The 21,964-nt window shown below is 42.8% G+C and overlaps 2 protein-coding genes across 2 annotated transcripts in view; one reads left to right on the plus strand and one right to left on the minus strand.

Moving 5' to 3' along the window:
- The window catches only part of mettl24 (methyltransferase like 24), a 356,006-nt gene that overhangs the window by 81,598 nt on the left and 252,444 nt on the right, over nucleotides 1-21,964 (minus strand). The gene's annotated exons all lie outside the window — the stretch shown is intronic.
- On the plus strand, nucleotides 3,981-7,261 carry LOC125896664 (G-protein coupled receptor 6). Its single transcript, XM_049589417.1, has 2 exons — nucleotides 3,981-4,370; nucleotides 6,119-7,261. The coding sequence occupies exon 2, from the start codon at nucleotides 6,144-6,146 to the stop codon at nucleotides 7,146-7,148; it is 1,005 nt and encodes a 334-aa protein (XP_049445374.1). The 5' UTR covers nucleotides 3,981-4,370; nucleotides 6,119-6,143; the 3' UTR covers nucleotides 7,149-7,261.

A 21,964-nucleotide genomic window follows, 5' to 3' on the forward strand; every position in this document is an offset into this window, starting at 1 on the left:
GGGTTGGAGTGGTGGTGGATTGGTCCAACAAACATGGACTTTCACCCGGAAGAGTGGTGTTTGTGTCGTAAGATTCTAAAGCCAAACCCTGTTCTTTTTATCCTAAACCCAACCATGTGCGTTAAATATTGGAGGGAAAAAAACATCAATTCGCGTTGTTGTATGGACATCGTCCGTTTACTTTGAAAGGGACTTTATGTAAGCGTTAAATTTCCTGTGAAAACAGAAGTGTACTTTGACAATGAAGACAATGCATGTAACAGGCAGAACTTGACACGGTGTCCCAGAACGTGGAGGGTCCGTGACCAGACGTCAATATGTGACTAGGTCAGAGTGAGAATGTGTTGTGGTGAAACAACTTTCTTGTAGCCACCAACGTAAATTCGAATACCAATGTAAAACCATGTCTGGCAGAGTATTTCATAACAAGTCGACATATTAGCCTACATATCTGTCCAGGAGAGAGACGGTCAGTTCAGGATCAGCTCTGAGTCCTTTCAAGTGCCTCAATTGTTGTTGACCGCCCGACCCAGGCTGAGTCGTGTTTATGCCCGTGCTCTATCTCTGCCCCTTTTAGCCTCAGCAGCCTTTAATAATGACTGTATAGAAATGTCAACTATTGGTCTTGTTTGTTCGGGACATTAGTGTTGGTTTGATGACCAGTTAACAACTTACTGTCGACGCTCTAAACTCCAACTGCCATGGAACAGTGACAGTAGTGGTTGCTACGGCAGCAGAATGCTCAACTGACACTAACTGCTGGTGGCAGAGTAGATGAAAGATATCGGCGCTGTTTTCATTCTGCCAATAATCATTACTACCCACAGATAAACACCATAATTGCATCTTTCAGAATTTTACTCCCGGCTAAGCAGCATGGAAACCCTTGAAAACTCACTGTTGAAACTGGATGAAATTAAGAAGTTGAGGCTGAAGACAAGTTGACTCATCCCAGCTGCCCAGTGTTAAACTCCGGGATATTCTATACCTGTGGTTTTGTGTGCCTGAAGCCCATCAAAAGGCACAGAAGGAGCCTTTTTGTGTGGAGTTTGCATGTTCTCCCCATGTCCGGGTACTCCAGCTTCCTCCCACAGTCCAAAGACATGCAGGTTAACTGGTGACTCTAAATTGGCCGTAGGTATGAATGTGAGTGTGAATGGTTGTCTGTCTCTATGTGTCAGCCCTGTGATAGTCTGGTGACCTGTCCAGGGTGTACCCCGCCTCTTGCCCAGTGTCAGCTGGGATAGGCTCCAATATCTTCCATTTTGATATTAGTCCATAATCGGTCCCAAGGAGATGCTTCTTTCTCCTGATCGCCATTTATTCTACTCAGCATACATTCATAAGATGCTATTTCTACCATTGCATTAACCTATTCTTTCATTTCTGGGCCTTTGTTGTCTTCCAGTGTCTTAGAATAACTCAAGAGACAGTTGTTAGACCCACAATGATAACAGAAAATGCACACTTGGACACATTTGGTATTTTCAACCGATGCCCCAGTAAACACAATTTTGGACTTAACGGGATTTCTGAACCAAACCAGTGCAGGACAGTTCCTCTTTCAGTTTTACATTTCCAACAGCTATTATTATTTAACACCTTCAATCTGTAGAGTGATAACGGTTTATGATAATACCATAATATAGAATTATTATTAATAATTATTAGTATGATTACTAGAATGTGTTGTGCGTGTTATGTAGTTGTTATTGTAGTTAAAATATAGCCAGTGATGCATGATGTTCAGTGGACAGATGATTAATTGTAGGTTCCTCACAATATACAATTAATACTTTGAAAATTTAGCAGCAGTATAACTCCTCAGATGTTACTTGATGTTACCAGATTTTATTTACCTAACAGCATTGTCTATTGTAGAAGGAATGGCAGGATATTCTTGAGCTGCACAACATTTCCTGCTTTCCATCGGCCATCTTGGTTTTGAAAGATTTGCGTTGCACTGAAAACACCTGGCCAGTGGGTGGCAGTGTATGGCATGACGCACTAGCGTCCACTCTAGTGACGTAAATGCAACTACAGCATCAGAACTCTGCATATACAAGACAATGGCTTTTAAAGCAACACTTACCTTTCTGGAAATTTTACACTTCTCTTTGTTTAGGTTAAAATGCTATAAATAAGCTGATGGCACACTGAAATGTAAGTGAATTCCACCAGAAATAAAAACTCATAATTGTACTGTTCTCATATGGTTCTAAGAAAACTCCACAAAAACAAAAGAATTGACATGCTCGACTCGCCGTTTGAAAAATCACAGGGTGCCGACCCAAAATTCACAAACTAAATAAATCCAAATGTCAGCTCTCACAAGTATCATATTTATCAGTCTTTTAATAACGCACAGCAGTGTCACAAACGGACGCGTTTCAGCACTTGGCTTTCCTCAGCGTAGGAGGACGCTGAGGAAAGCCAAGTGCTGAAAGCAAGTGCTGAAGTGTGTCCGTTTGTGACACTGCTGTGATATTTGTGAGTGCTGACATTTGGATTTATTTAGTCTAAGAAAACTCCAACCAATCATTGCATTCGGATCGTCAGCCTGGCTATAACATTATATATGACAATACAGCATCTGGTTACTAACGGTTAGCCTACTGTAGCCTAAATTATGTATCTGTATTATCTTTCTTGTTTGTTGCCAGTCACCAGTACCATCTAAAGTTAGCGTTTACGTTATATTATAAAACTCATTAGCCATCACTGACCCCGGATGAGTTTCAAAACTCAGCTAACGTTATGTTTAGTTTGCTTCCAATAACATTACATGACAACACAGCAGCCAGTTGCTAATGGCTAACGTTAGCCTACTGTAGCGTAGCCTCTGAAACATTAACGTTATCTTCCTTGTGCGTTTCCACTTATAGTAACGTTAACGCTACTATCTAACGTTAGCACTGTGAACTTATCCTAAAATTCATAAGTCATCACTGACTCTGGATAAGTTTCAAATCTCGGCAGGACAGGTAACGTTATGTTTAGTTTGCTTCTAATACAACATATAACATTATATATGAAAACACAGCGTCCAGTTGCTAATGGCTAACGTTAGCCTACTGTAGCGTAGCCTCTGAAACATTGACGTTATCTTTCTCGTGCGTTCCATTTACTAGTAATGTTAACGCTACTATCTAATGTTAGCACTGTAACCTTATTCTAAAACTCATCAGGCATCACTGACTCCGGTTGAGTTTTAAAACGCCAGGGTTGCATTTGACTGTCTTGATTGTATCGTTACACTTGCTCTCCTCTTCTGTGTATCTAACTTTACCTTCCCAAAGGCTACGTCTATCATAGACGTAATGAGGACGGGTGTAGGCCTTCGGAGGGAGGTGGAGTCGCAGGAGGGGGGGATGGTACTTTGGAGGAAGGCGGGAGTTGTGGATGTTCACATTTTTTCTAAGTGCTGTGTGAAATGCAAGAAAGGTAAGAGTAGCTTTAAATAGCTGTCCACTGTAGTGACCATTGTGTATGAAAATGCTAGAGAGCTGCGTCGCAGAAGGGGCCCACTAAAAATGGCCCCCCTAATGTTAAACAGGTGATTACAGCCCTGTGTGAAGCCATTAGCTATTCGAAGGCTGGTATTTTATTGAAGTTTGTACTGAGCTGAAACTTCCCACACATTCTCCATTGAATGTAGGTTAAATTAGCAGGTGTTAAAACACACAGACTCAACCCACGTGTTCAGTGTGAATATGTGGGATGCACAGATGTACAGAATATGTACTTTGAGTAAGAAATGTACTGAGCAGATGAAGAAACTGATTTCATGTCTTGAGGTGTAGGGCCACTTGATCCCCCCTGTATTCATGATGCTTATACCTGGATTTTTTCTGCACCAGTTCAGGTGTTTACCTGAAATCAAAATGTACTAGGTAGAAAGAAAAAAACAAGAGGGTGCAAGAAACCTTGGTTTCATTTTCTCAGTCAAGAGGTGCTGAAATATGCAAGAAAGAGAGAAAGAGAGAGGCTGGCACCATCTCTCCATCTCTCTCCTCCTCATCGCTCCTCTCTCTCTCTCCCGTGACGTCAGGCGGATTTAAAGCTCTCCTCGAGCGTCTCGTGTCGGTTCCCTCTCGTCCTCCTCCTCCTCCTCCTCCTCCTTCTTCTCACATGCACTTTCCTCACCGAGCTGAACACCGGCCAATGCTTCACACCATCTCTGCCCTGGGTGTCTGTCCCATGTGGGAAGCACAACAAAATCAAGGGCTTCACCTGAGAGGGTCCAGAGGAGCGAGCGACAAGGGGACAGTCCTCCCGCGTCCTTTCCATTTGCAGTTTTTACACTTGGCCGTCGGACGAGGGGCTCTGACTTCACCCAAAATCTCAGCTCACACCGTTTTGTCACGGAGGTACGTATATAAACTTTCCAGGAATCGTGTTTATTGGTCACAAATGTTTTACTTTGAATTGTCTCCAAAATAGCAGAGGGAGTGGTATAATTAAGAGAAATACAGCATGACGGCCCTTTTCTTGGTGAATAAACGTGGGAAAAAAAGAACCATAATCACGCTGTTAGTCTTTATAACGTATTAAAATTGAATTATAAAGAGTAGTTATGATGATATGATGATGTTTGGTTGTGAGTATGAAGTTTTCTGCTGAGTGAGTTCAGCACCACGGTCAGCTCCTGTACCGACTGCTGCTGCTGCTCTACTATTACGTTAACTTTAAAGGGAAAATCCACCCTAAAACACGATTTCCATTATGCAGTGTGTGGGGTTTTAGATCGTAAATTCAATATTTAAGAGGCAGCTGTTTGTGTAAGCACGAAATCAGCGCAATAAAAGCTTAATGCAGAGAGTTTTGTTGAGAAATTCCATCTAAATGAGTTGTGAATGCATGTGAAATGCAGGTAGTTTCAGCATTTACTTACTATGGAGAAGCCTCAAATTGTAGATGAAGCCGTCACCACAGTCTGTGCTGTGCAGCTCAGATTCACACATTAAAAGTGAGCTGTGCAGCAGATACTCTGGAAATGACAGAATCTAATTTAGGGTGGATTATCTTGTAATTTCTACATGACTCTTGCAACAGATTTTCTACAAAAGACCTACAGACAGCAGATTAGTAAATTATGTGGGGTTTTTATAATATGAATTTTTGCATTGGGCACATGTGAATGTCAGTGAGTAAGTAGACTCATAGAGCAGCCTTAGACTGTTGATGAATCCATCTGACTCCTGGAGCAACTTCACATAGATAAATCTGTTGCTGCAATCTGTGTCTCTGCTGTGCAGCAGCTATTATAGAAATTACAAAAGTCTGTTTAAGGGTGGATTTTCTTGTAACTTCTGCATGACTCCTGCAAAACATTCATCTCAAAAGACTACAGTGTGACTGCTTTATTTCCATTGAAATTCATCATATTGTAGGTATTGACAAGTTATGTTTTGTTGTTTTTTTATATACAATTTTTTTTTGCATTGGGCACTTGTGAATTTCAATGAGTAAGCTGACTTATAGAGCAGCCTTAGATTGTAGATGAATCTGTTGCTGCAGTCTGTGTCCTTGCTGTGCAGCTCAAACTCACAAATGAAACGTGAGCTGTGCAGCAGATACTATAAAAACACTGAAATCTGTTTTAGGGTGGATTTTCCTTGTCACTTTTGTAAGACTCCTGCAACAGATTTTCTGCAAATGATAAGTCTGCAAACTGTAGATGAATCCATCCTCCTCTCCTGTGCAGCTAAAACTCACAAATTAAAGTGAGCTGTGCAGCAGATACTACAGAAAAGACAAAAATCTTTCTTAGGGTGGATTTGGTTGTAACTTTTTGCATGACTCCTGCAGCAGATTTTCTACAAATGATTAGTCTGAGTCTGCAACTGCTGTTTTTCTCCAGTGAAATTCATTTATTTTAGGTACTGGTACATTATGTGTCTTTATATGAGATTTTGCATTGGGAATTTGTGTATTTCACTGAGTAACTAGACGTACAGCTCAGTTTAAGCTTCACTTGTAGGCACTCAGACACCCTGCTCTCATGTCACTGAGCGAGACACTGAAACATCTTCCTTAGAAATACAGCAGTGAAAAGAGACTCTGCCGCCACATTATCATTAACAAAGCAATCTGCTTGTTCCCCTGCTGCCTACAGGAGGTAAAGACGACAGCTTGGAGCTATGAACGAGTCGCTGGTGGTGAACGACTCCTCTGCGACTCCTGTGGCTGCAGAAGCCCTCCCATGGATGGAGGCTGATTCTCCAGACAACAGCAGTCTGGAGTTCTCCACCGCTCCGTTAGATTTCCCCATCAACCCGTGGGACATCATGCTCTGCATGTCCGGCACTGTCATCGCCTGTGAAAACGCCATAGTGGTAGCAATCATCTTCTACACGCCGACCCTTAGGACTCCCATGTTTGTGCTGATCGGGAGTCTGGCGACGGCAGACCTGCTGGCCGGCATGGGATTAATCCTGAACTTTGTGTTTCAGTACGTGATCTCCTCTGAGACTATCAGCCTTATCACTGTAGGCTTCCTGGTGGCCTCTTTCACCGCATCCATCAGCAGCCTTTTGGCCATAACTGTGGACCGTTACTTCTCCCTCTACAACGCTCTGACATACTTCTCAGAGAAGACGCTGCAGTACGTCCACCTGATGCTGCTGGGGACCTGGGGGGTGTCTCTGTTTTTGGGCTTGCTGCCGGTGCTCGGCTGGAACTGCCTGGACGATCCGGCCTCCTGCAGCATCGTGCGCCCTTTAACCCGGAGCAACGTCACGCTCCTGGCCACCTCCTTCTTCGTCATCTTCATACTCATGCTGACCCTCTACTTCAAGATCTGCAAGATCGTGTGCCACCACGCCCACCAGATCGCCCTCCAGCAGCACTTTTTCGCCACGTCGCATTACGTTGCCACTAAGAAGGGGGTCTCCACTTTGGCCATCATCTTGGGGACATTTGGCGCCAGCTGGCTGCCCTTCGCCATCTACTGCCTGGTAGGCGAGAGGGAGTATCCATCGGTGTACACCTACGCTACACTGCTGCCAGCTACCTACAACTCCATGATCAACCCCATCATCTACGCCTACAGGAACGCAGAGATCCAGCGCTCCCTCTATGTGCTTCTCTGTGGCTGCTTTCAGGCCAACAAGGCCTACCGGTCCAGGTCGCCAAGTGAAGTCTAAAAAGGTGCTAGGGCTCTTTGTGTGTGTGAGTGTGTGTGAGTGTATGTGTGTGTGTGTGTGTGTGTGTGTGTGTGTGTGTGAGAAAAGACCGAGCAAAAACACAAACCATCCTGTGACCATTGACAATCTGCTTACAGTTGACAGTGAATGCTTTACAAACACACAGAGGTTGTGATGCTAGAAAACGTGTCTCTCATGCATACTGTATCTGCACTTTATTATGTCTCGACACAAGAGAGGATGAGATTTTTTGGGAGATGCTGTGAACAAGAAACTTCTGTGAAAAAGATGAAACAAACCTGTGAATGTACTTCGGCGAGAATAGGAATGGAAAACCTTGCACTTTAGTCTGTGTTTTTTTGAAATGCCAAAGCAGTATTGTACAGCCCTTATTGTGTTTCAACGTTTGAACTTGTGAGTGCCGTGTGCCATTTTTCTATTTTGTATGGTATTGTCTTTGATGTACATTTTCTACAAGAGGAATAAAGAAATTAAATCAATCTGCGGCTCTGTCACGTGTCTTCACTGTTGCACGTTTCTTCGAAGGAGTCTCTGCGTTACACCTGACTTGTTTTTGTTTTTTAAAAATCCCCCTCGCTTGGTTGCAGCCCCTTTCTCTGGAGCGCAGGTGGGTCTGTTTGAAGAGGCTAATGGCACCTCGAGAAAGCAAGTACCCTGTCCCGGAAAATAGCTTCAATTTACACCCCAGACACATTTGAATTGTGTTTGCTCAGCCTGTGTTCGTGGGAGTGAAGGAGACATATAGAGAGGTGCCATATATGTGTGAAAACGTGCCATGTGGCCGAGTGTGCTCAGCAGCTTTGATTGCCTCGCCTTCAGGGTGAGCGGGTGTAGCCAAACGCACGCCTAAATATAAGGCTGATGAGCATGTAACTCCTTATTGTCCTTGGTATATGGCTGCTAGATAAGATACCATCCTGAGAGATGTTGTTTACACTGTTGTCTTATCTCTCTTATCAACATCTTATAATTATGATTCAGGAGCAAAACAACAGCAGACACGTGTATGTGCGTGTGACAGACTGGGAAGAGAGCGATGGTAATAATTCTGCCTGCAGCCTGAGCAGCAACAAACAGTTTATCTGTCAGGCTATTTAAACAGGTAGTGGGTGAGGGCATCAGAGCGCCACACGGGAGCGAGGATACTGCTGCAGACTGGGAGACCTGCAGGTGTGTTTGGATACAGATCTTCTCCTTGTTTTCACATGTCAAGCTGCTACTGCTTTTATAAAATCACAGTCAATAAAATGTTTTATTTTAGGATAAATATTAGTACATTTGTCACTTACATGCTCACGGACATGCCAGGAAAGATAGGCTGTAAGTGGCCACAACAAAGGAGACACACCATGATCCAGTGTTAACAAAAGAAGCTTTGAAGACATTGTACGTCTATGCAAACCACGAATACATGACATTTGCATGTTCCATATTTATCACATCAGCGTCTCTGAAGTGACAGGGTATATGAGCTGTCTGTCATCCGTAGGTGGGGGTTGTGGTGGATGGTGTGTCACCTAGACAAGATGTCTACCAAGCTGCAGAGACCAACTAGACCTGTCTCCACAGCACTGTGTCAGCCTAGAGAAACGTCTGTTATCACCAATAATCATTCTGGTGTAGAGGAAAAACATGCTTTAGTTTGTTTGTTTTTTCTTTAAACCAATCACAGTCGGATGACACTAGGCCCAGGATGCAGCGATGATGCGCTTGCAAAATAGTATCAAGGGTGAACTCACAAGAGCACAATTTGAATTTGCTCAGCAAGTCACTCTGGCAATCAGTAATGATGCTCATTACCCATGCCCTTGTAGCCGAGCTGCACCAATCACATCGGTGTATCTGACATAGGCGGGCCAGAGGCGAGCTAAACAGATGACGACAGCGCTGCCACAACGAAGTCCAGAATCAGTCAGTAAACATTGCAAGATGGCTACGGATGAACATCAGTTGTTTGTTTTTTCTTTAAACCAATCACAGTCGGATGACACTAGGCCCAGGATGCAGCGATGATGCGCTTGCAAAATAGTATCAAGGGTGAACTCACAAGAGCACAATTTGAATTTGCTCAGCAAGTCACTCTGGCAATCAGTAATGATGCTCATTACCCATGTTTGTAAGCTGCACCAATCACATCGGTGTATCTGACATAGGCGGGCCACAGCGATGAGCACAAAATCAGTACAGTTGGCGACAGCTCGGAGCACTTGTTTGAAGTCATCAGTCAGTAGATCATCTGAGATGGCTCAGGATGAACTTGATCAGTTTTGATTTAGAATCTGCGGCTTTGGAGACTACAATCACAGGTGTTTGAGACTTGGCTGTTTTTACAGCGGGGATAGTGGCACAAAAAATGATTGCCTTTTACCAACACATCACTGCATTTCTTGTTGGGACAGTGGCACAAAATGTAGTTGTTTTTCACTAAGACATCACTGCAAAGGACATTGCTGCTTTTCCAGCAGGGATGGTGCCATGAAAAGTGGTTGTTTTTTGCTGAGACATCAATGCTCTTCCAGTGGTGATAATGGCACAAAAAGCTGCCCCCCCAAAACTGGGTATTTTGAGCCAAAACATGATTTTTCCTCATCATAACTAAGTGTTTTTGTGCCTTAACCTATCCATGTTAACCACAGCATTGTTGAAACATAAAGTTTCAACTTATCCACTATATAATAACGTGAAAATTAAATGTATCTGAGGTTTGCAGACATGTACAAAGCCAACATTTTTCTGGCAAATGGTTTGGAACTAAATATTTAAAGCATGGAGGGTGGTATCAGTGGTGTCAGTGGCATGCGTGGTGATTGAGTGCAAAATGTGTGACCAACACATCAAGGTGCATTCGTTGGGACAGTAACAAACCAAATCAAATGTGTGAGGAGGCAGCAGCAGCAGAGTGGAGAGACAGTCGGAGAGACAACTTCCAGCTGCACCAACTTAAGTAACCTTTTTTTCACTAAGACATCACTGCAATTTCAGCTTGGATAGTTGCATGAAAAGCAGCTAATTTTTACCAAGACATCTCTGCTTTTTCAGTGGTGATAGTTGCATGAAAAAGGGTTCTTTTTCACAAAATGTTTCTGCATTACCTTCCAGGATAGTGGGACAAAATGCTGTTGTTGTTGTTTTTTTTTTTTACCAAGACATCACTGTGTTTCCTGCCAGGACAGTGGCTAGAAAGGCAGTTGTTTATTACAGGGACATTGCTGCTTTTCCAGCAGGGATGGTGCCATGAAAAGTGGTTGTTTTTTGCTGAGACATCAATGCTCTTCCAGTGGTGATAATGGCACAAAAAGCTGCCCCCCCAAAACTGGGTATTTTGAGCCAAAACATGATTTTTCCTCATCATAACTAAGTGTTTTTGTGCCTTAACCTATCCATGTTAACCACAGCATTGTTGAAACATAGTTTCAACTTATCCACTATATAATAATGTGAAAATTAAATGTATCTGAGGTTTGCAGACATGTACAAAGCCAACATTTTTCTGGCAAATGGTTTGGAACTAAATATTTAAAGCATGGAGGGTGGTATCAGTGGTGTCAGTGGCATGCGTGGTGATTGAGTGCAAAATGTGTGGACGTGGGTGTTGTCAAGGTGCTTAGAAACAAAGTAACAAAACCAAATCAAATGTGTGAGGAGGCGGCAGCAGCAGCAGAGTGGAGAGACAGTCGGAGAGACAACTTCCAGCTGCACCCGAACTTAAGTAACCTTGATACATCCTCAGGTGTTCCCAGTTTCCCCTAAAGCTCACCTGGCTTCAGGCAGAGCACAGACAGGTGAATCACACAGTCACAAGATGACACCACAGGGTCATCACACGTGTCACAGTCAGAAAAAAACCCATTGTGTGCCTCAGTGTCAGGGTGCAGGTACTGTGCACGCTGACTCACTGTCACTCTGTGCTTTTTCTGCTGCCACATGTCCGCTGTGAAAGAGGCATATTTGTTATTGTTTCATGTCAACAACGAAATTTTAAATCTGTTCAAAAAAGAAATTAAGTTAGCAGAGACAGATGCCCTGCGAGGCCACAGTGCTGTTGTTCTGTGTGCATTCTCTTTGTTCCTCCTCGCAATAACTTCTCTACTCCCAGCTTAACCTGCCATATGGTGTATCCATCTTTGAACGTGGCCCACGTGTACTGAGGATACCATTGCTTCATTTGCATGGTTATGTAATGACTCAAAGTAAAAGCTTAAGTGAACTATTGGAGTGAATGCTCAGAAAAATTCACATGTGCAGCTGAATGAACTTTAAAAAGGAGATATTTGATAATATTGCTGTGTCTCGATTTGGAAACTTCTGTTAGTACCCTTCCATGTAGCACATGGAACAAAAATGATGATCACAAAATTTGAAAACTTCTTCTTTTTAAAGGCAAATTGCAACCAGATTAAACATTAACCCTAACATTTGATAACAATTGTCACCAACATATCTGCTGACTCATTTGTTGTTTACAGGAGGAAAGCAACCATTGTAGCTTCCTCAGCCAACATTTTCACAAAGTTTAATGGTTCCCCCGCCCGTCTGCTAGGTAGGAGTCCAGGGTTCCCCATAATGTTGAGTTCACACTACATGAATTCCAGCTTGACGCAGTGTCGTACGGTCAGTCAAGTCAAGTTAAGTCAGGATTTATTTCTAGAGCACATTTAAAACGATGGCAGTTGACCAAAGTGCTGCACATAGGTGGGTAGGGTGTCAGCTCGGATCGTGAACAACAATGAGTGTTGTATGCAATAACCCATCATTTCATCTTGTGTAGCATGTCCTAGTAGATGACAACCGACGCCACATCTGGGACTCCTCACAACGTCCCGACAGAAAGTCTAGCATGTTTGATTTTCTTTTTGTCGTTCATGACTGCTCCCGTCACAGCCGTCACTTTGATCAATAGGAACACAGAGCGATCTGCTGTCGTGGGCAACTGTAGGACAACAACGCCCTGGGGTTTTTGATATTTCCTCTAGGGATGTTACCACATGGAGTGAAAAATGGAAAAATGATGGCTTCAAACAGCAGAGGCACTTTAGGAATCCAGTGAGTACTGCCATTAGCATCAAGCTAGCAAACAATGTTACTTCTTCATAATGGAGGATATAAAGTAAGAAAATTCAAAAATAGTGGCGGGGCTTTTACTCACCACAACTGCAGAGGCTAGCAGCTTCATTTGAAACAGACTACATAAAAAATCGGGCTGTTATTTATTTTTCCCTCTGTATTTTTAAATTTTTAAATTCTATCTGCTCCCTTTTGCCTTGATAAAGTTAAATCATCGCGTCGTCATTTCAAACTCAACACTTCCTTTATCTGTTTCAAATTAAAAGCCTCCTATAACTTTAGTTGAGAGAATCCCTTCATTTTCTAAACAGGCTTTTATTGTGAAATATTCACAGGAACTTGTTGTGGAGGATTCAGTGACTTGCATAGTTTTCATGCAGTACTTAAAATGTAGCTCCTGTCATCTGGTGACGCTTGTTACTCTACTACAGTAACATTTTGGCTGGCACATGAGCAGCCATAGTGACTGACATAATAGTAATGATAACAAAATAGGACAAGAATAACCTGATGACATCACGCATGTTGTGAAAGACGACCAGGGATGATTGGAGTGGACCATCGTGTAGTGTGTCATGTCTGCCGGCCAAGTGATGGCATGATTTTATGACCCCACAATCGCCTAATGTGACATAGTGACCATCGAAACTGACAAAAATGTCCTGTAGCGTGACCCCAGCATAACCAGCAACATCCACAGCTGAAAAATAAAGCCATCAACGGTCCGGGAGGCAGACACCGTCTCCACATTTAAGACTAGACTTAAGACTTTCCTCTTTGATAAAGCTTATAGTTAGGGCTGGCTCAGGCTTGTCCTGTACCAGCCCTTAGTTAGGCTGACTTAGGCCTAGTCTGCCGGAGGACCCCTCTATAATACACCGGGCCCCTTCTCTCCTTCTCTCTCTCTCTCTCTCTCGTATTCTATTACTGCATCTAGCTAACCCGGCCATTCTGGATGTCACTAACTCGGCTTCTTCTCCGGAGCCTTTGTGCTCCACTGTCTCTCAGATTAACTCATATCACAGCGGTGCCTGGACAGCGTGACGTGTGTGGTTGTGCTGCTGCCGTGGTCCTGCCAGATGCCTCCTGCTGCTGCTGCCATCATTAGTCATTAGTCATACTTCTTCTGTTATTATACACATATGACTATTGTCACACATGTATACTGCCAGGTATTAATACATACTTTCAACATATTGTACCGCAGTAACCAGAACTATAACTATAATATTATTACTTCCATTAATGTTGTTGTAAGATACTGTCATTACCTGCATATCTCTCTCTCGCTCTCTCTCTCTAATTTATCATGTTGATCTGTTCTGTACGACATCTATTGCACGTCTGTCCGTCCTGGAAGAGGGATCCCTCCTCAGTTGCTCTTCCTGAGGTTTCTACCGTTTTTTTCCCCCCGTTAAAGGGTTTTTTTTGGGGAGTTTTTCCTTATCCGCTGTGAGGGTCTTAAGGACAGAGGGATGTCGTATGCTGTAAAGCCCTGTGAGGCAAATTGTGATTTGTGATATTGGGCTTTATAAATAAAATTGATTGATTGATTGATTGATTGATTTATTGATTGATTGATTGATCAAGGAACTATGAAAAATTGTAGATCCTCAAATTGAAATTCAGTCTGGCTACAAAGGTGAATAAATACCCATGAACCGCCATGTTAAAATGGCCAAGTTAACAGCAGAAATTTAACATGTGTACAGCCTGGTAGCCTATAAATATATTTGATGTATATTTGATCACTGGTTCAAATTGGTTTATGCACCATTACTTTAAACTAGGTTATGATCTTGTACAGAAGATAACGATACAGTGCCCTCCTCTTCTTTCTCTGTTAGCAGTCACAGGCGTGTGGGCTTCCACTGCTGGATTTTTTAATAACTCCTGTTTTGTCCCTGTCGGGCACAACAGCTCTCACACCACAGCAAAATAACAGTCACGGCACTTGCTCTTCATGTGAACTATCTACCGTGATGATCTCCTGTTACGAAAGCTGGGAAGCCCCCGGCCAGTTTGATCACAAAGCGGGGGAAAGGTGAAGCAAGCTGGAGGTCACTAATGGACTGCACACTGAGGCCTGGGTGCTGGGAAGGCAGGGTGGTGTTTGTTCACCTTGTTTTTCACTCCACCTCAACAGATGTTGCTTTTGGTCACCCATCAAATCAGGCGACGACCTGTTTGTACACAGGGTTCAGGAAGTGAAGCTGTGGAAGTGGGTTACATGACTGTCAGCACGTATTTATTTGATAACAGTGAGGTAATGCAGAAAAGACAAAAACTGATGCAGGAAAAAGAATCACTGAAATGCAGAAAATTAAGTTGCTGACGCTCTAAATTCCTCGACCATCCTGATTTATATGTGTCCTGCCCAATGTTGAAACAAAACCTACACCCTTGTATATCAATGTACTGTTTGTATGTGTGTGTGGCTCGCCGCTACTGAGAGCTACACTATCACACAGTTAGGACAGGGTGTCTGCATGTCCTCAAAATGTCTTAAATTCAATCTCACATATTCAGGAGTATTCAGGCAGGAACTAAACAACACATTCTCACTCCGACCTTGTCACATATCGACATCTGGTCATGGACCTTCCACGTCCAGATACAACATGAAAGATAATCTGGGTGCGTTGGTTGCTGACATTCTACTTGTTACATGCATTATCTTCTTTCAAAATACACTTCAGTTTTCGCAAGAATTTTTTTTTAAAAGATATTTCTTGGGCATTTTTAGCCTTTATTTGATAGGACAGGCAAGCGTGAGGGGGGGAGAAAGGGGATGACATGCAGCAGAGGGCCACAGGCTGGAGTCGAACCCAGGCCGCTGCAGCAACAGCCTTGTATGTGGGGTGCCTGCTCTACCACTAAGCCGCAGACGCCCCAGTTTTCACAAGAAATTTACTGTTTACATACTGCATTCAACAACAAACGCATGTGGTTGGGTTTAGGAAAAAAGAAAGGGAGATGGCTGTGTACTCATATGGGATGCAAACACTACTCTCCCTGGTAAAAGCCTGTATTTGTAGAACCTGTCCACCCTATTCGGACTTTCATTGCCTTAACTTTCATTCGTGTCCTGCCGTGTTTCCCCCGATGCCGTCAAGCACCATTTAAACAACAACGGTGACCAACATTAAAGGATGGCCATTTTCGTCCATGTCTGATGCTGCAAGTCACTGCCCAAGCACCAGATTACACCCTGGACAGGTCGCCAGACTATCACAGGGCTGACACATAGAGACAGACAACCATTCACACTCACATTCACACCTACAGACAATTTAGAGTCACCAGTTAACCTGCATGTCTTTGGACTGTGGGAGGAAGCTGGAGTACCTGGAGAAAACCCACACTGACACAAGGAGAACGCCGCACAGAGGGGCTCCACCAGGAACCTTCTTGCTGTGAGGTGCTAACCGTTGCCCCACCATGCTGCCACTAGTTGCACAGCAAGTAAAAACACAAATAAAAAGACATGAGAGAACACATGAGAATATAAGTACTCAGTAATCAGGGGGAGGTGGGGGGAACTTAATACAGAGATCTGAAACAACTGTGGTCATCAACAACAACCATCAATATCTACATCACCAACACAGTCATCATCATCGTCATCACCATCACTCATCACATGGTCATCACAAGAATAACAACCAGCCAAAAGAGTAGCTTCAGTACTAAGTCTGACTCTTTCACTGTCCTGCATTCAAAAGAGAAGTAGCAGTAGGAGTGACGGAGTACAGTCACACACACAGTCACTGGCAGCCAGGCTGCATCTCTCATGTCGGGCAATTTGTATTTTTCATGGCCAATATCAGACAATACCAGCAGGTTAATCACTGTCTCCTCCACACGTAGGATACTTGGTTAAAACTGTGACTTCACCTGTCAAAATCCACTAAAATTAAACCCCAGGTGATGCAAAGATGCACATTTGCTTAAAGTGATTATCTTATTTTGGCCCCTTAGCTCACACTGAGTTGAAGCGAGGTGAATATTCGCCAGTGTTAATTTCGCTCATGTGTGACCATAGCACTCGGGGAGGTGGACAGAGAGTCTGTTAACATATTGGAAGCGTACAAAAAGAATAATTACACTTAATGGATAGGGAGAAGGCGACCAGATGGCGCTGGGGGAGGGAGACGAAGAGGAAGCTGAGAGAAACAGAAATGATTTAAGAGGCACAAGATTATTTACACAATATTATCCTATGTGTATTACTAACATGATATCAATATGTCATTTTTGGAATGCATATATAAAGTGAACAGCAGCATTTATTGGGCTATAGATGTGCTGCTGCCATAGTAAAGCCAATACTGAAGAGACATGACCTCAAAATATCAGAATTTCATGATGTACATATTGAAGACATTGTGAAAATAGACTTGAAATGCACACAATAAGGATTTATACATCATTTTTATGTAGATTTGTAAGGATTGTTGAATGAACTCATTTTTGAGATAAATCCTCCTGAGATCCGAACTTTTACGTGGTATGCTTTTTTGATTTCTCCTAGCTATTTGGAATCAGTACATAAATATAAAATCAATAGATAATAAACAAAAATTAAAAAAGAAAGCTATAAATTATAAAAAAAAAACCTGATGAATATTGAGAATGAGATAATGAAGTCCCAATGTCCTCAAACAAGACAATGAAAAAGTCCCAGTGTCCTCAAACGAGACGATAATAAAGTCCCAATGTCTTCAAGTGAGTTCTAATTAACAGTGTCTTATCTTGTTACTGTGGCTAAAATTGGTCAAATTTGTTGCCATATCAAACTACAAACATTATTAATCATAAATAAACAAGTTTCAACCATAAAACGTGATCAGGTTTTGAACCTTGTCCACCTTTGTCTCGGGACTGGCTACAGACTGTCTTGGCAGAGATGGCTGCCATCTTGTTTTTGCATGGATTAGTGTATTGTGCTCTTACTGTCACTAGATGGCACAAAAAAGTGTCCACGAACGAGGACAACAGGCCTAAGTTAAGTAGAATTAAGTATACGGTCAAGTAAACCCAAGATGTGATGTCCTTATGTGAGGACACAGGGTCACAGGAGGATATAACTTTGAGTGGGCAAAGCTATGTATTGAATGTGTCTTTCACAACAGCAAACGTGGTCGCACACTGTCCTCAGCAGGAATTTCTCTTCTTCTGGTCGCTGTAAATTATCACACCTATCGGTGCCCAGCACACTTCAACGTTTTATTTATTTGAATTTATTTATTTCTATTGGTATCACTAGAGCCTGATTTCAGTGGCAGGATTTACATTTCAGCGTTGTCAGGAATGCACGTCTGATATCTGACACAATAACAACAGCCTGTTTCACACAGAAAAAGTAATTAAATACATTTATAAGTCTGTGTCATCTCTTCTCAGCAGCAAAGTGGACTTTTAATTGTCGCAGAGGTTAATATTAACAACCCTGAAATTCGCCTTTCCTTTGATTTCACATCCATTAGGCTAAATACAGCCTGGTAGCAGTGTTTGAATTATGTAATGCTTGATCAGTGCAGACCTGAGCAGCTCCCCAGGCAATTACCAAAGTACACAGTCGAATGATTCCCCCATTAATAACATTAATTACAGCAGTGTACCAAATGCTCTCCATAGGAACATTACTATTGCTCAGTTAGCCATTAGCTCAATGAAAAAAGGCTTTGGTGTCATTGATTGTGTAATCACCCAAATTGCAGGTTTTTGCCTCCCCCCCGGGTCGTCATTTCATGATCATGAAAATGGCGTCCCAGGAATGTTTGAGATACTGACGGTTGGAGAAAAAGAAAATCAATAGTGGCTTTCATTTCTGGTCGTACTCCTCACTGACAGCACTGTGGTGTCGAGAGGAACCGCCTACATGGTGATGATTAGACACTGGGGTTTGCCATGATGCACACACACACACACACACACACACACACACACACACACACACGAGCAGCGACATAAACACACGTTTTATCTCTTGGAAAAGCAGAGACAAGCCCACATCAGCTACATAAAATCTGCTTTGCAGTAAAAGCTATCGTCATTTGTTCGTCCCTCTGCCTGTGGTCTGTTCAAACATTAGTGTGTGTGTGTGTGTGTGTGTGTGTGTGTGTGTGTGTGTGTGTGTGTGTGTGTGTAAGAGAGAAAGAGAGAGCATGTGTGCACGTGTTAGCTCAGGATTGTACTGTATGAGTGTACTTGTTAGTAGCCTGGAACCTACCAGCATTCATCATGGGTAATTTACCAGAATGTGGGTGGGTGTGCAGTGCATGTGTTGTCTGTGTGTGTGTGTGTGTGTGTGTGTGTGTGTGTGTGTGTGTGTGTGTGTGTGTTTGTGAGAGTGTGTGAGAGAGAAAGCAGCCCTAAACCTGACCCAGGGGACATTAACTTCTCTAAAAAACACTCTGTGACATGGCGAGTGCTGGTGAGGGACATTTTTTAAGGTACAATGAGCTTAATAAGAGCTGTGGACAGCAACACACTGTTTCAAAGTTTTATCTTTGTACTCGCACTAATTACCTTCACTTCAGGAGTTAAATGGTACATAAAAAGAGCAGAATCTCCACTCTAAATGTAGACGTATTAATAGAAGGTAAAAAGCTGTATTCATCATAGCACATCCCATAAAAAGTCAACAACATACACAATTTACACTCACCGGCCACTTTATTAGGTACACCTGGTCAACTGCTCGTTAACGCAAATAGCTAATCAGCCAATCACGTGGCAGCAACTCAATGCATTTAGGCATGTAGACAGGGTCAAGACGACCTGCTGAAGATCAAACCGAGCATCAGATTGGGGAAGAAAGGAGATTTAAGTGACTTTGAACGTGGCATCGTTGTTGGTGCCAGACGGGCTGCTCTGATCTGCTGGGATTTTCACACACAACCATCTCTAGGGTTTACAGAGGATGGTCCCAAAAAGAGGACATATCCAGTGAGCAGCAGTTCTCTGGGTGAAAATGCCTTGTTGATGCCAGAGGTCAGAGGAGAATGGCCAGACTGGTTCAAGATGATAGAAAGGCAACAGTAACTCAAATAACCACTGGTTACAACCAAGGTCTGCAGAAGACCATCTCTGAACCAACAACACGTCCAACCTTGAAGCAGATGGGCTACAGCAGCAGAAGACCACATCTGTTGCCAGGGGTCTTCTGGGTGAAAGTCCTGCGTGGGTCTCACAGCTTTTGTACACGGGGCTAGTGGATGCCCCAGAAATCTATTCATTTTATCCACAACTTTTTTACTAACCTTAACCAACAAATCCCTCTCTCAATTAGAGCTCACAGGGCTTGCCGAGACAAGCTCCGCTATGTCCTGCTAAATCACACCCATCAGGGTAAACCCCTGTATTTTTAGGGAGTCCCATGTTTGTTTTTCGCTCTTACTATGTTACCTAACTTTCTCCTTTCTCTCATTGTAACTGTTACGGCCACAAAAGCTCATTTCATGGCCTGATAACGACCTCCTGTACCTACTACTGGGTGTGGCAGGTCCCTTCTAACCCATACCTGTGAATTAATGACGCGTGTCAGGTGCTATCTTGTTCCACTTATTCAACTGTTTACTCAACAAAACAAATTAATAATTGACCTGGATGTTATTGATCAATCTATACAAAAAGTGACAGGAACAATGTTGTCTGTCTTGTTTGCAGAGTACTTTACATTATATCATAGTTTTTCTTTGATTCACTTTGACGTCCTCTCTTCAAATGGGCTGTTTTGGACCTACTGTATTGTCAGGTGACAGGAGGTTGATATCTACATCTATGGATTACATACGTGTAGATTTCGAGGGGACATTCACAACATAAATTCATGCAGAAAAGGCATAAATTGGTGCGTAACATTCACCATAATGCAAGAAATTAAGTGTTTAACGCTCAAATTTTCTGGCAGTGAACCCTCCAACCCCCCTATTTTAAGTGTCCCCTAAATGCTGAAACAAAATGTACACCCTTGATGGATTAGCTTCTGAATTGTCTTGCAGACTATCTGACTGTTGCACTGTTTGTCACACTTTAAAGGGTAACTGTGGGAGGCAGTGAAAGTCTCCTGCCATACTGGATTAGTGATTTGTCATGTTTCATAACTGAAAGAGAGGAGGGCTTTGGGATTCCACATTGGCAGAAAAAAAAAACTGTGCCTCTAAGATATCTGAGAGAACATCACAGTGGGAAGTGGGCAATAAAAGGTCAAACACATTCTGGCTTTATGGACCATTTAACTCATTTTCAGCCTCATTTTCCACAATCAGGTCAAAGTGACAAAAAATATTAAGAATTTTTATTATTATTTCGACATTTTTTTTAAACAAGTTCATTGCAACAATTCAGGCATGGTGAGAAAGTATGATGTATCTTTAATGATTTGCTGAGTGAAACCGGTCAGTATGACCTGGGAGGTAATAACATGGCAGATACAAGTTCTGTTGCACAACTGAGCTGCCAATTCACTGACTGTGGCACTTCTACGGGCTCTCCATGACTCACACCCTCACTCAGTCTCATTACCTAACATCAGCTCACCTTGTTTGATGCTCCTCTACTTTCCCTCCCAGTAAACAAACTTTCCCACCTCGGTCAGTAGAGGCTAGCGTAGCTGTCATCACCTGACGGCTCTGCTCTTAAGAGGCACTTCCATCACAAATTAACTCCCCACCTTCAATGTCACCCATCGTCACTCTCCCGTCCTCTCCCTCCACTTCACTCTGCTCTCATCTTCTTAACAAGAGAATCTCCTATTTACTTATTAAGAGATTAATCACCAATCTGACTACGGCGATGATGAGTAATGTAGAAATTAGGTGAAAGTCGGCAATGACCAGCCTAAGGACTGAAAAAAAATGACTCCGTATTATTATCTGAGTGTGATGACTTCATACCTTACTCTTAGCTGCTTTTGATGCTGGTAATTTAAAATAAATAAGCTCAAGATACGTTTACACGTCACTCTGGATGACAGCTGGGTTAAATAGCATGAAATGAAACTTTGTAAAAGGAGCATGAACATGAATGCAGGAGTGATTTAAACCTAAAAATATAATTGTGAGACAACAAAATGATGTGTCATGGTTTCAAGTCGAGTGTGTCAGAGTCATCTAAGGTCACTTTTTTCTTCATAAAGTTAAGTACAGTTACTGAACAAATAAAGACAAATCTAATCTCAGCAGGTACTAGACAGGACAAAACTTTAAAAGTGCTGTTTGTACTCTAAAGTAAGGCAGTTTATTGTTGTGTCTCATTCCCAAATCATCAAATAGCGAGGCTTGGGTTGGTGGTTTGTTTTGGCTACCAACCAACTCAAAGCGTTGGTAGCTGGAGCCTATTCCAGCTGACACTGGGCGAGAGGCTGATACACCTTGGACAGGTCGCCATATTAAAGCAGGATTTATACTTATGCGTCAGATCAATGCCGTACCTTACGTTGTAGCCTGACGTGTACCTCCCCAGAAATGTAACTACACGTCGCGGCAACACAGACCTCCTGTCTATTTTTGTAAGATGAAACCATTTCCCTCAGTGGAAACAAAGCTTTTCATTCATTCATCTTCTAACCACTTCATCCTGTTGAGGGTCGCGGGGGGGCTGGAGCCTGTCCCAGCTGACATCGGGAGAGAGGCAGGGTACACCCTGGACAGGTTGCCAGACTATCGCAGGGCTGACACATAGAGACAAACAACCATTCACGCTCACATTCACACCTACGGACA

The sequence above is a fragment of the Epinephelus fuscoguttatus genome, linkage group LG11 (genome assembly GCF_011397635.1).
Source record: "Epinephelus fuscoguttatus linkage group LG11, E.fuscoguttatus.final_Chr_v1".
Taxonomy (NCBI): Eukaryota; Metazoa; Chordata; class Actinopteri; order Perciformes; family Serranidae; genus Epinephelus; species Epinephelus fuscoguttatus.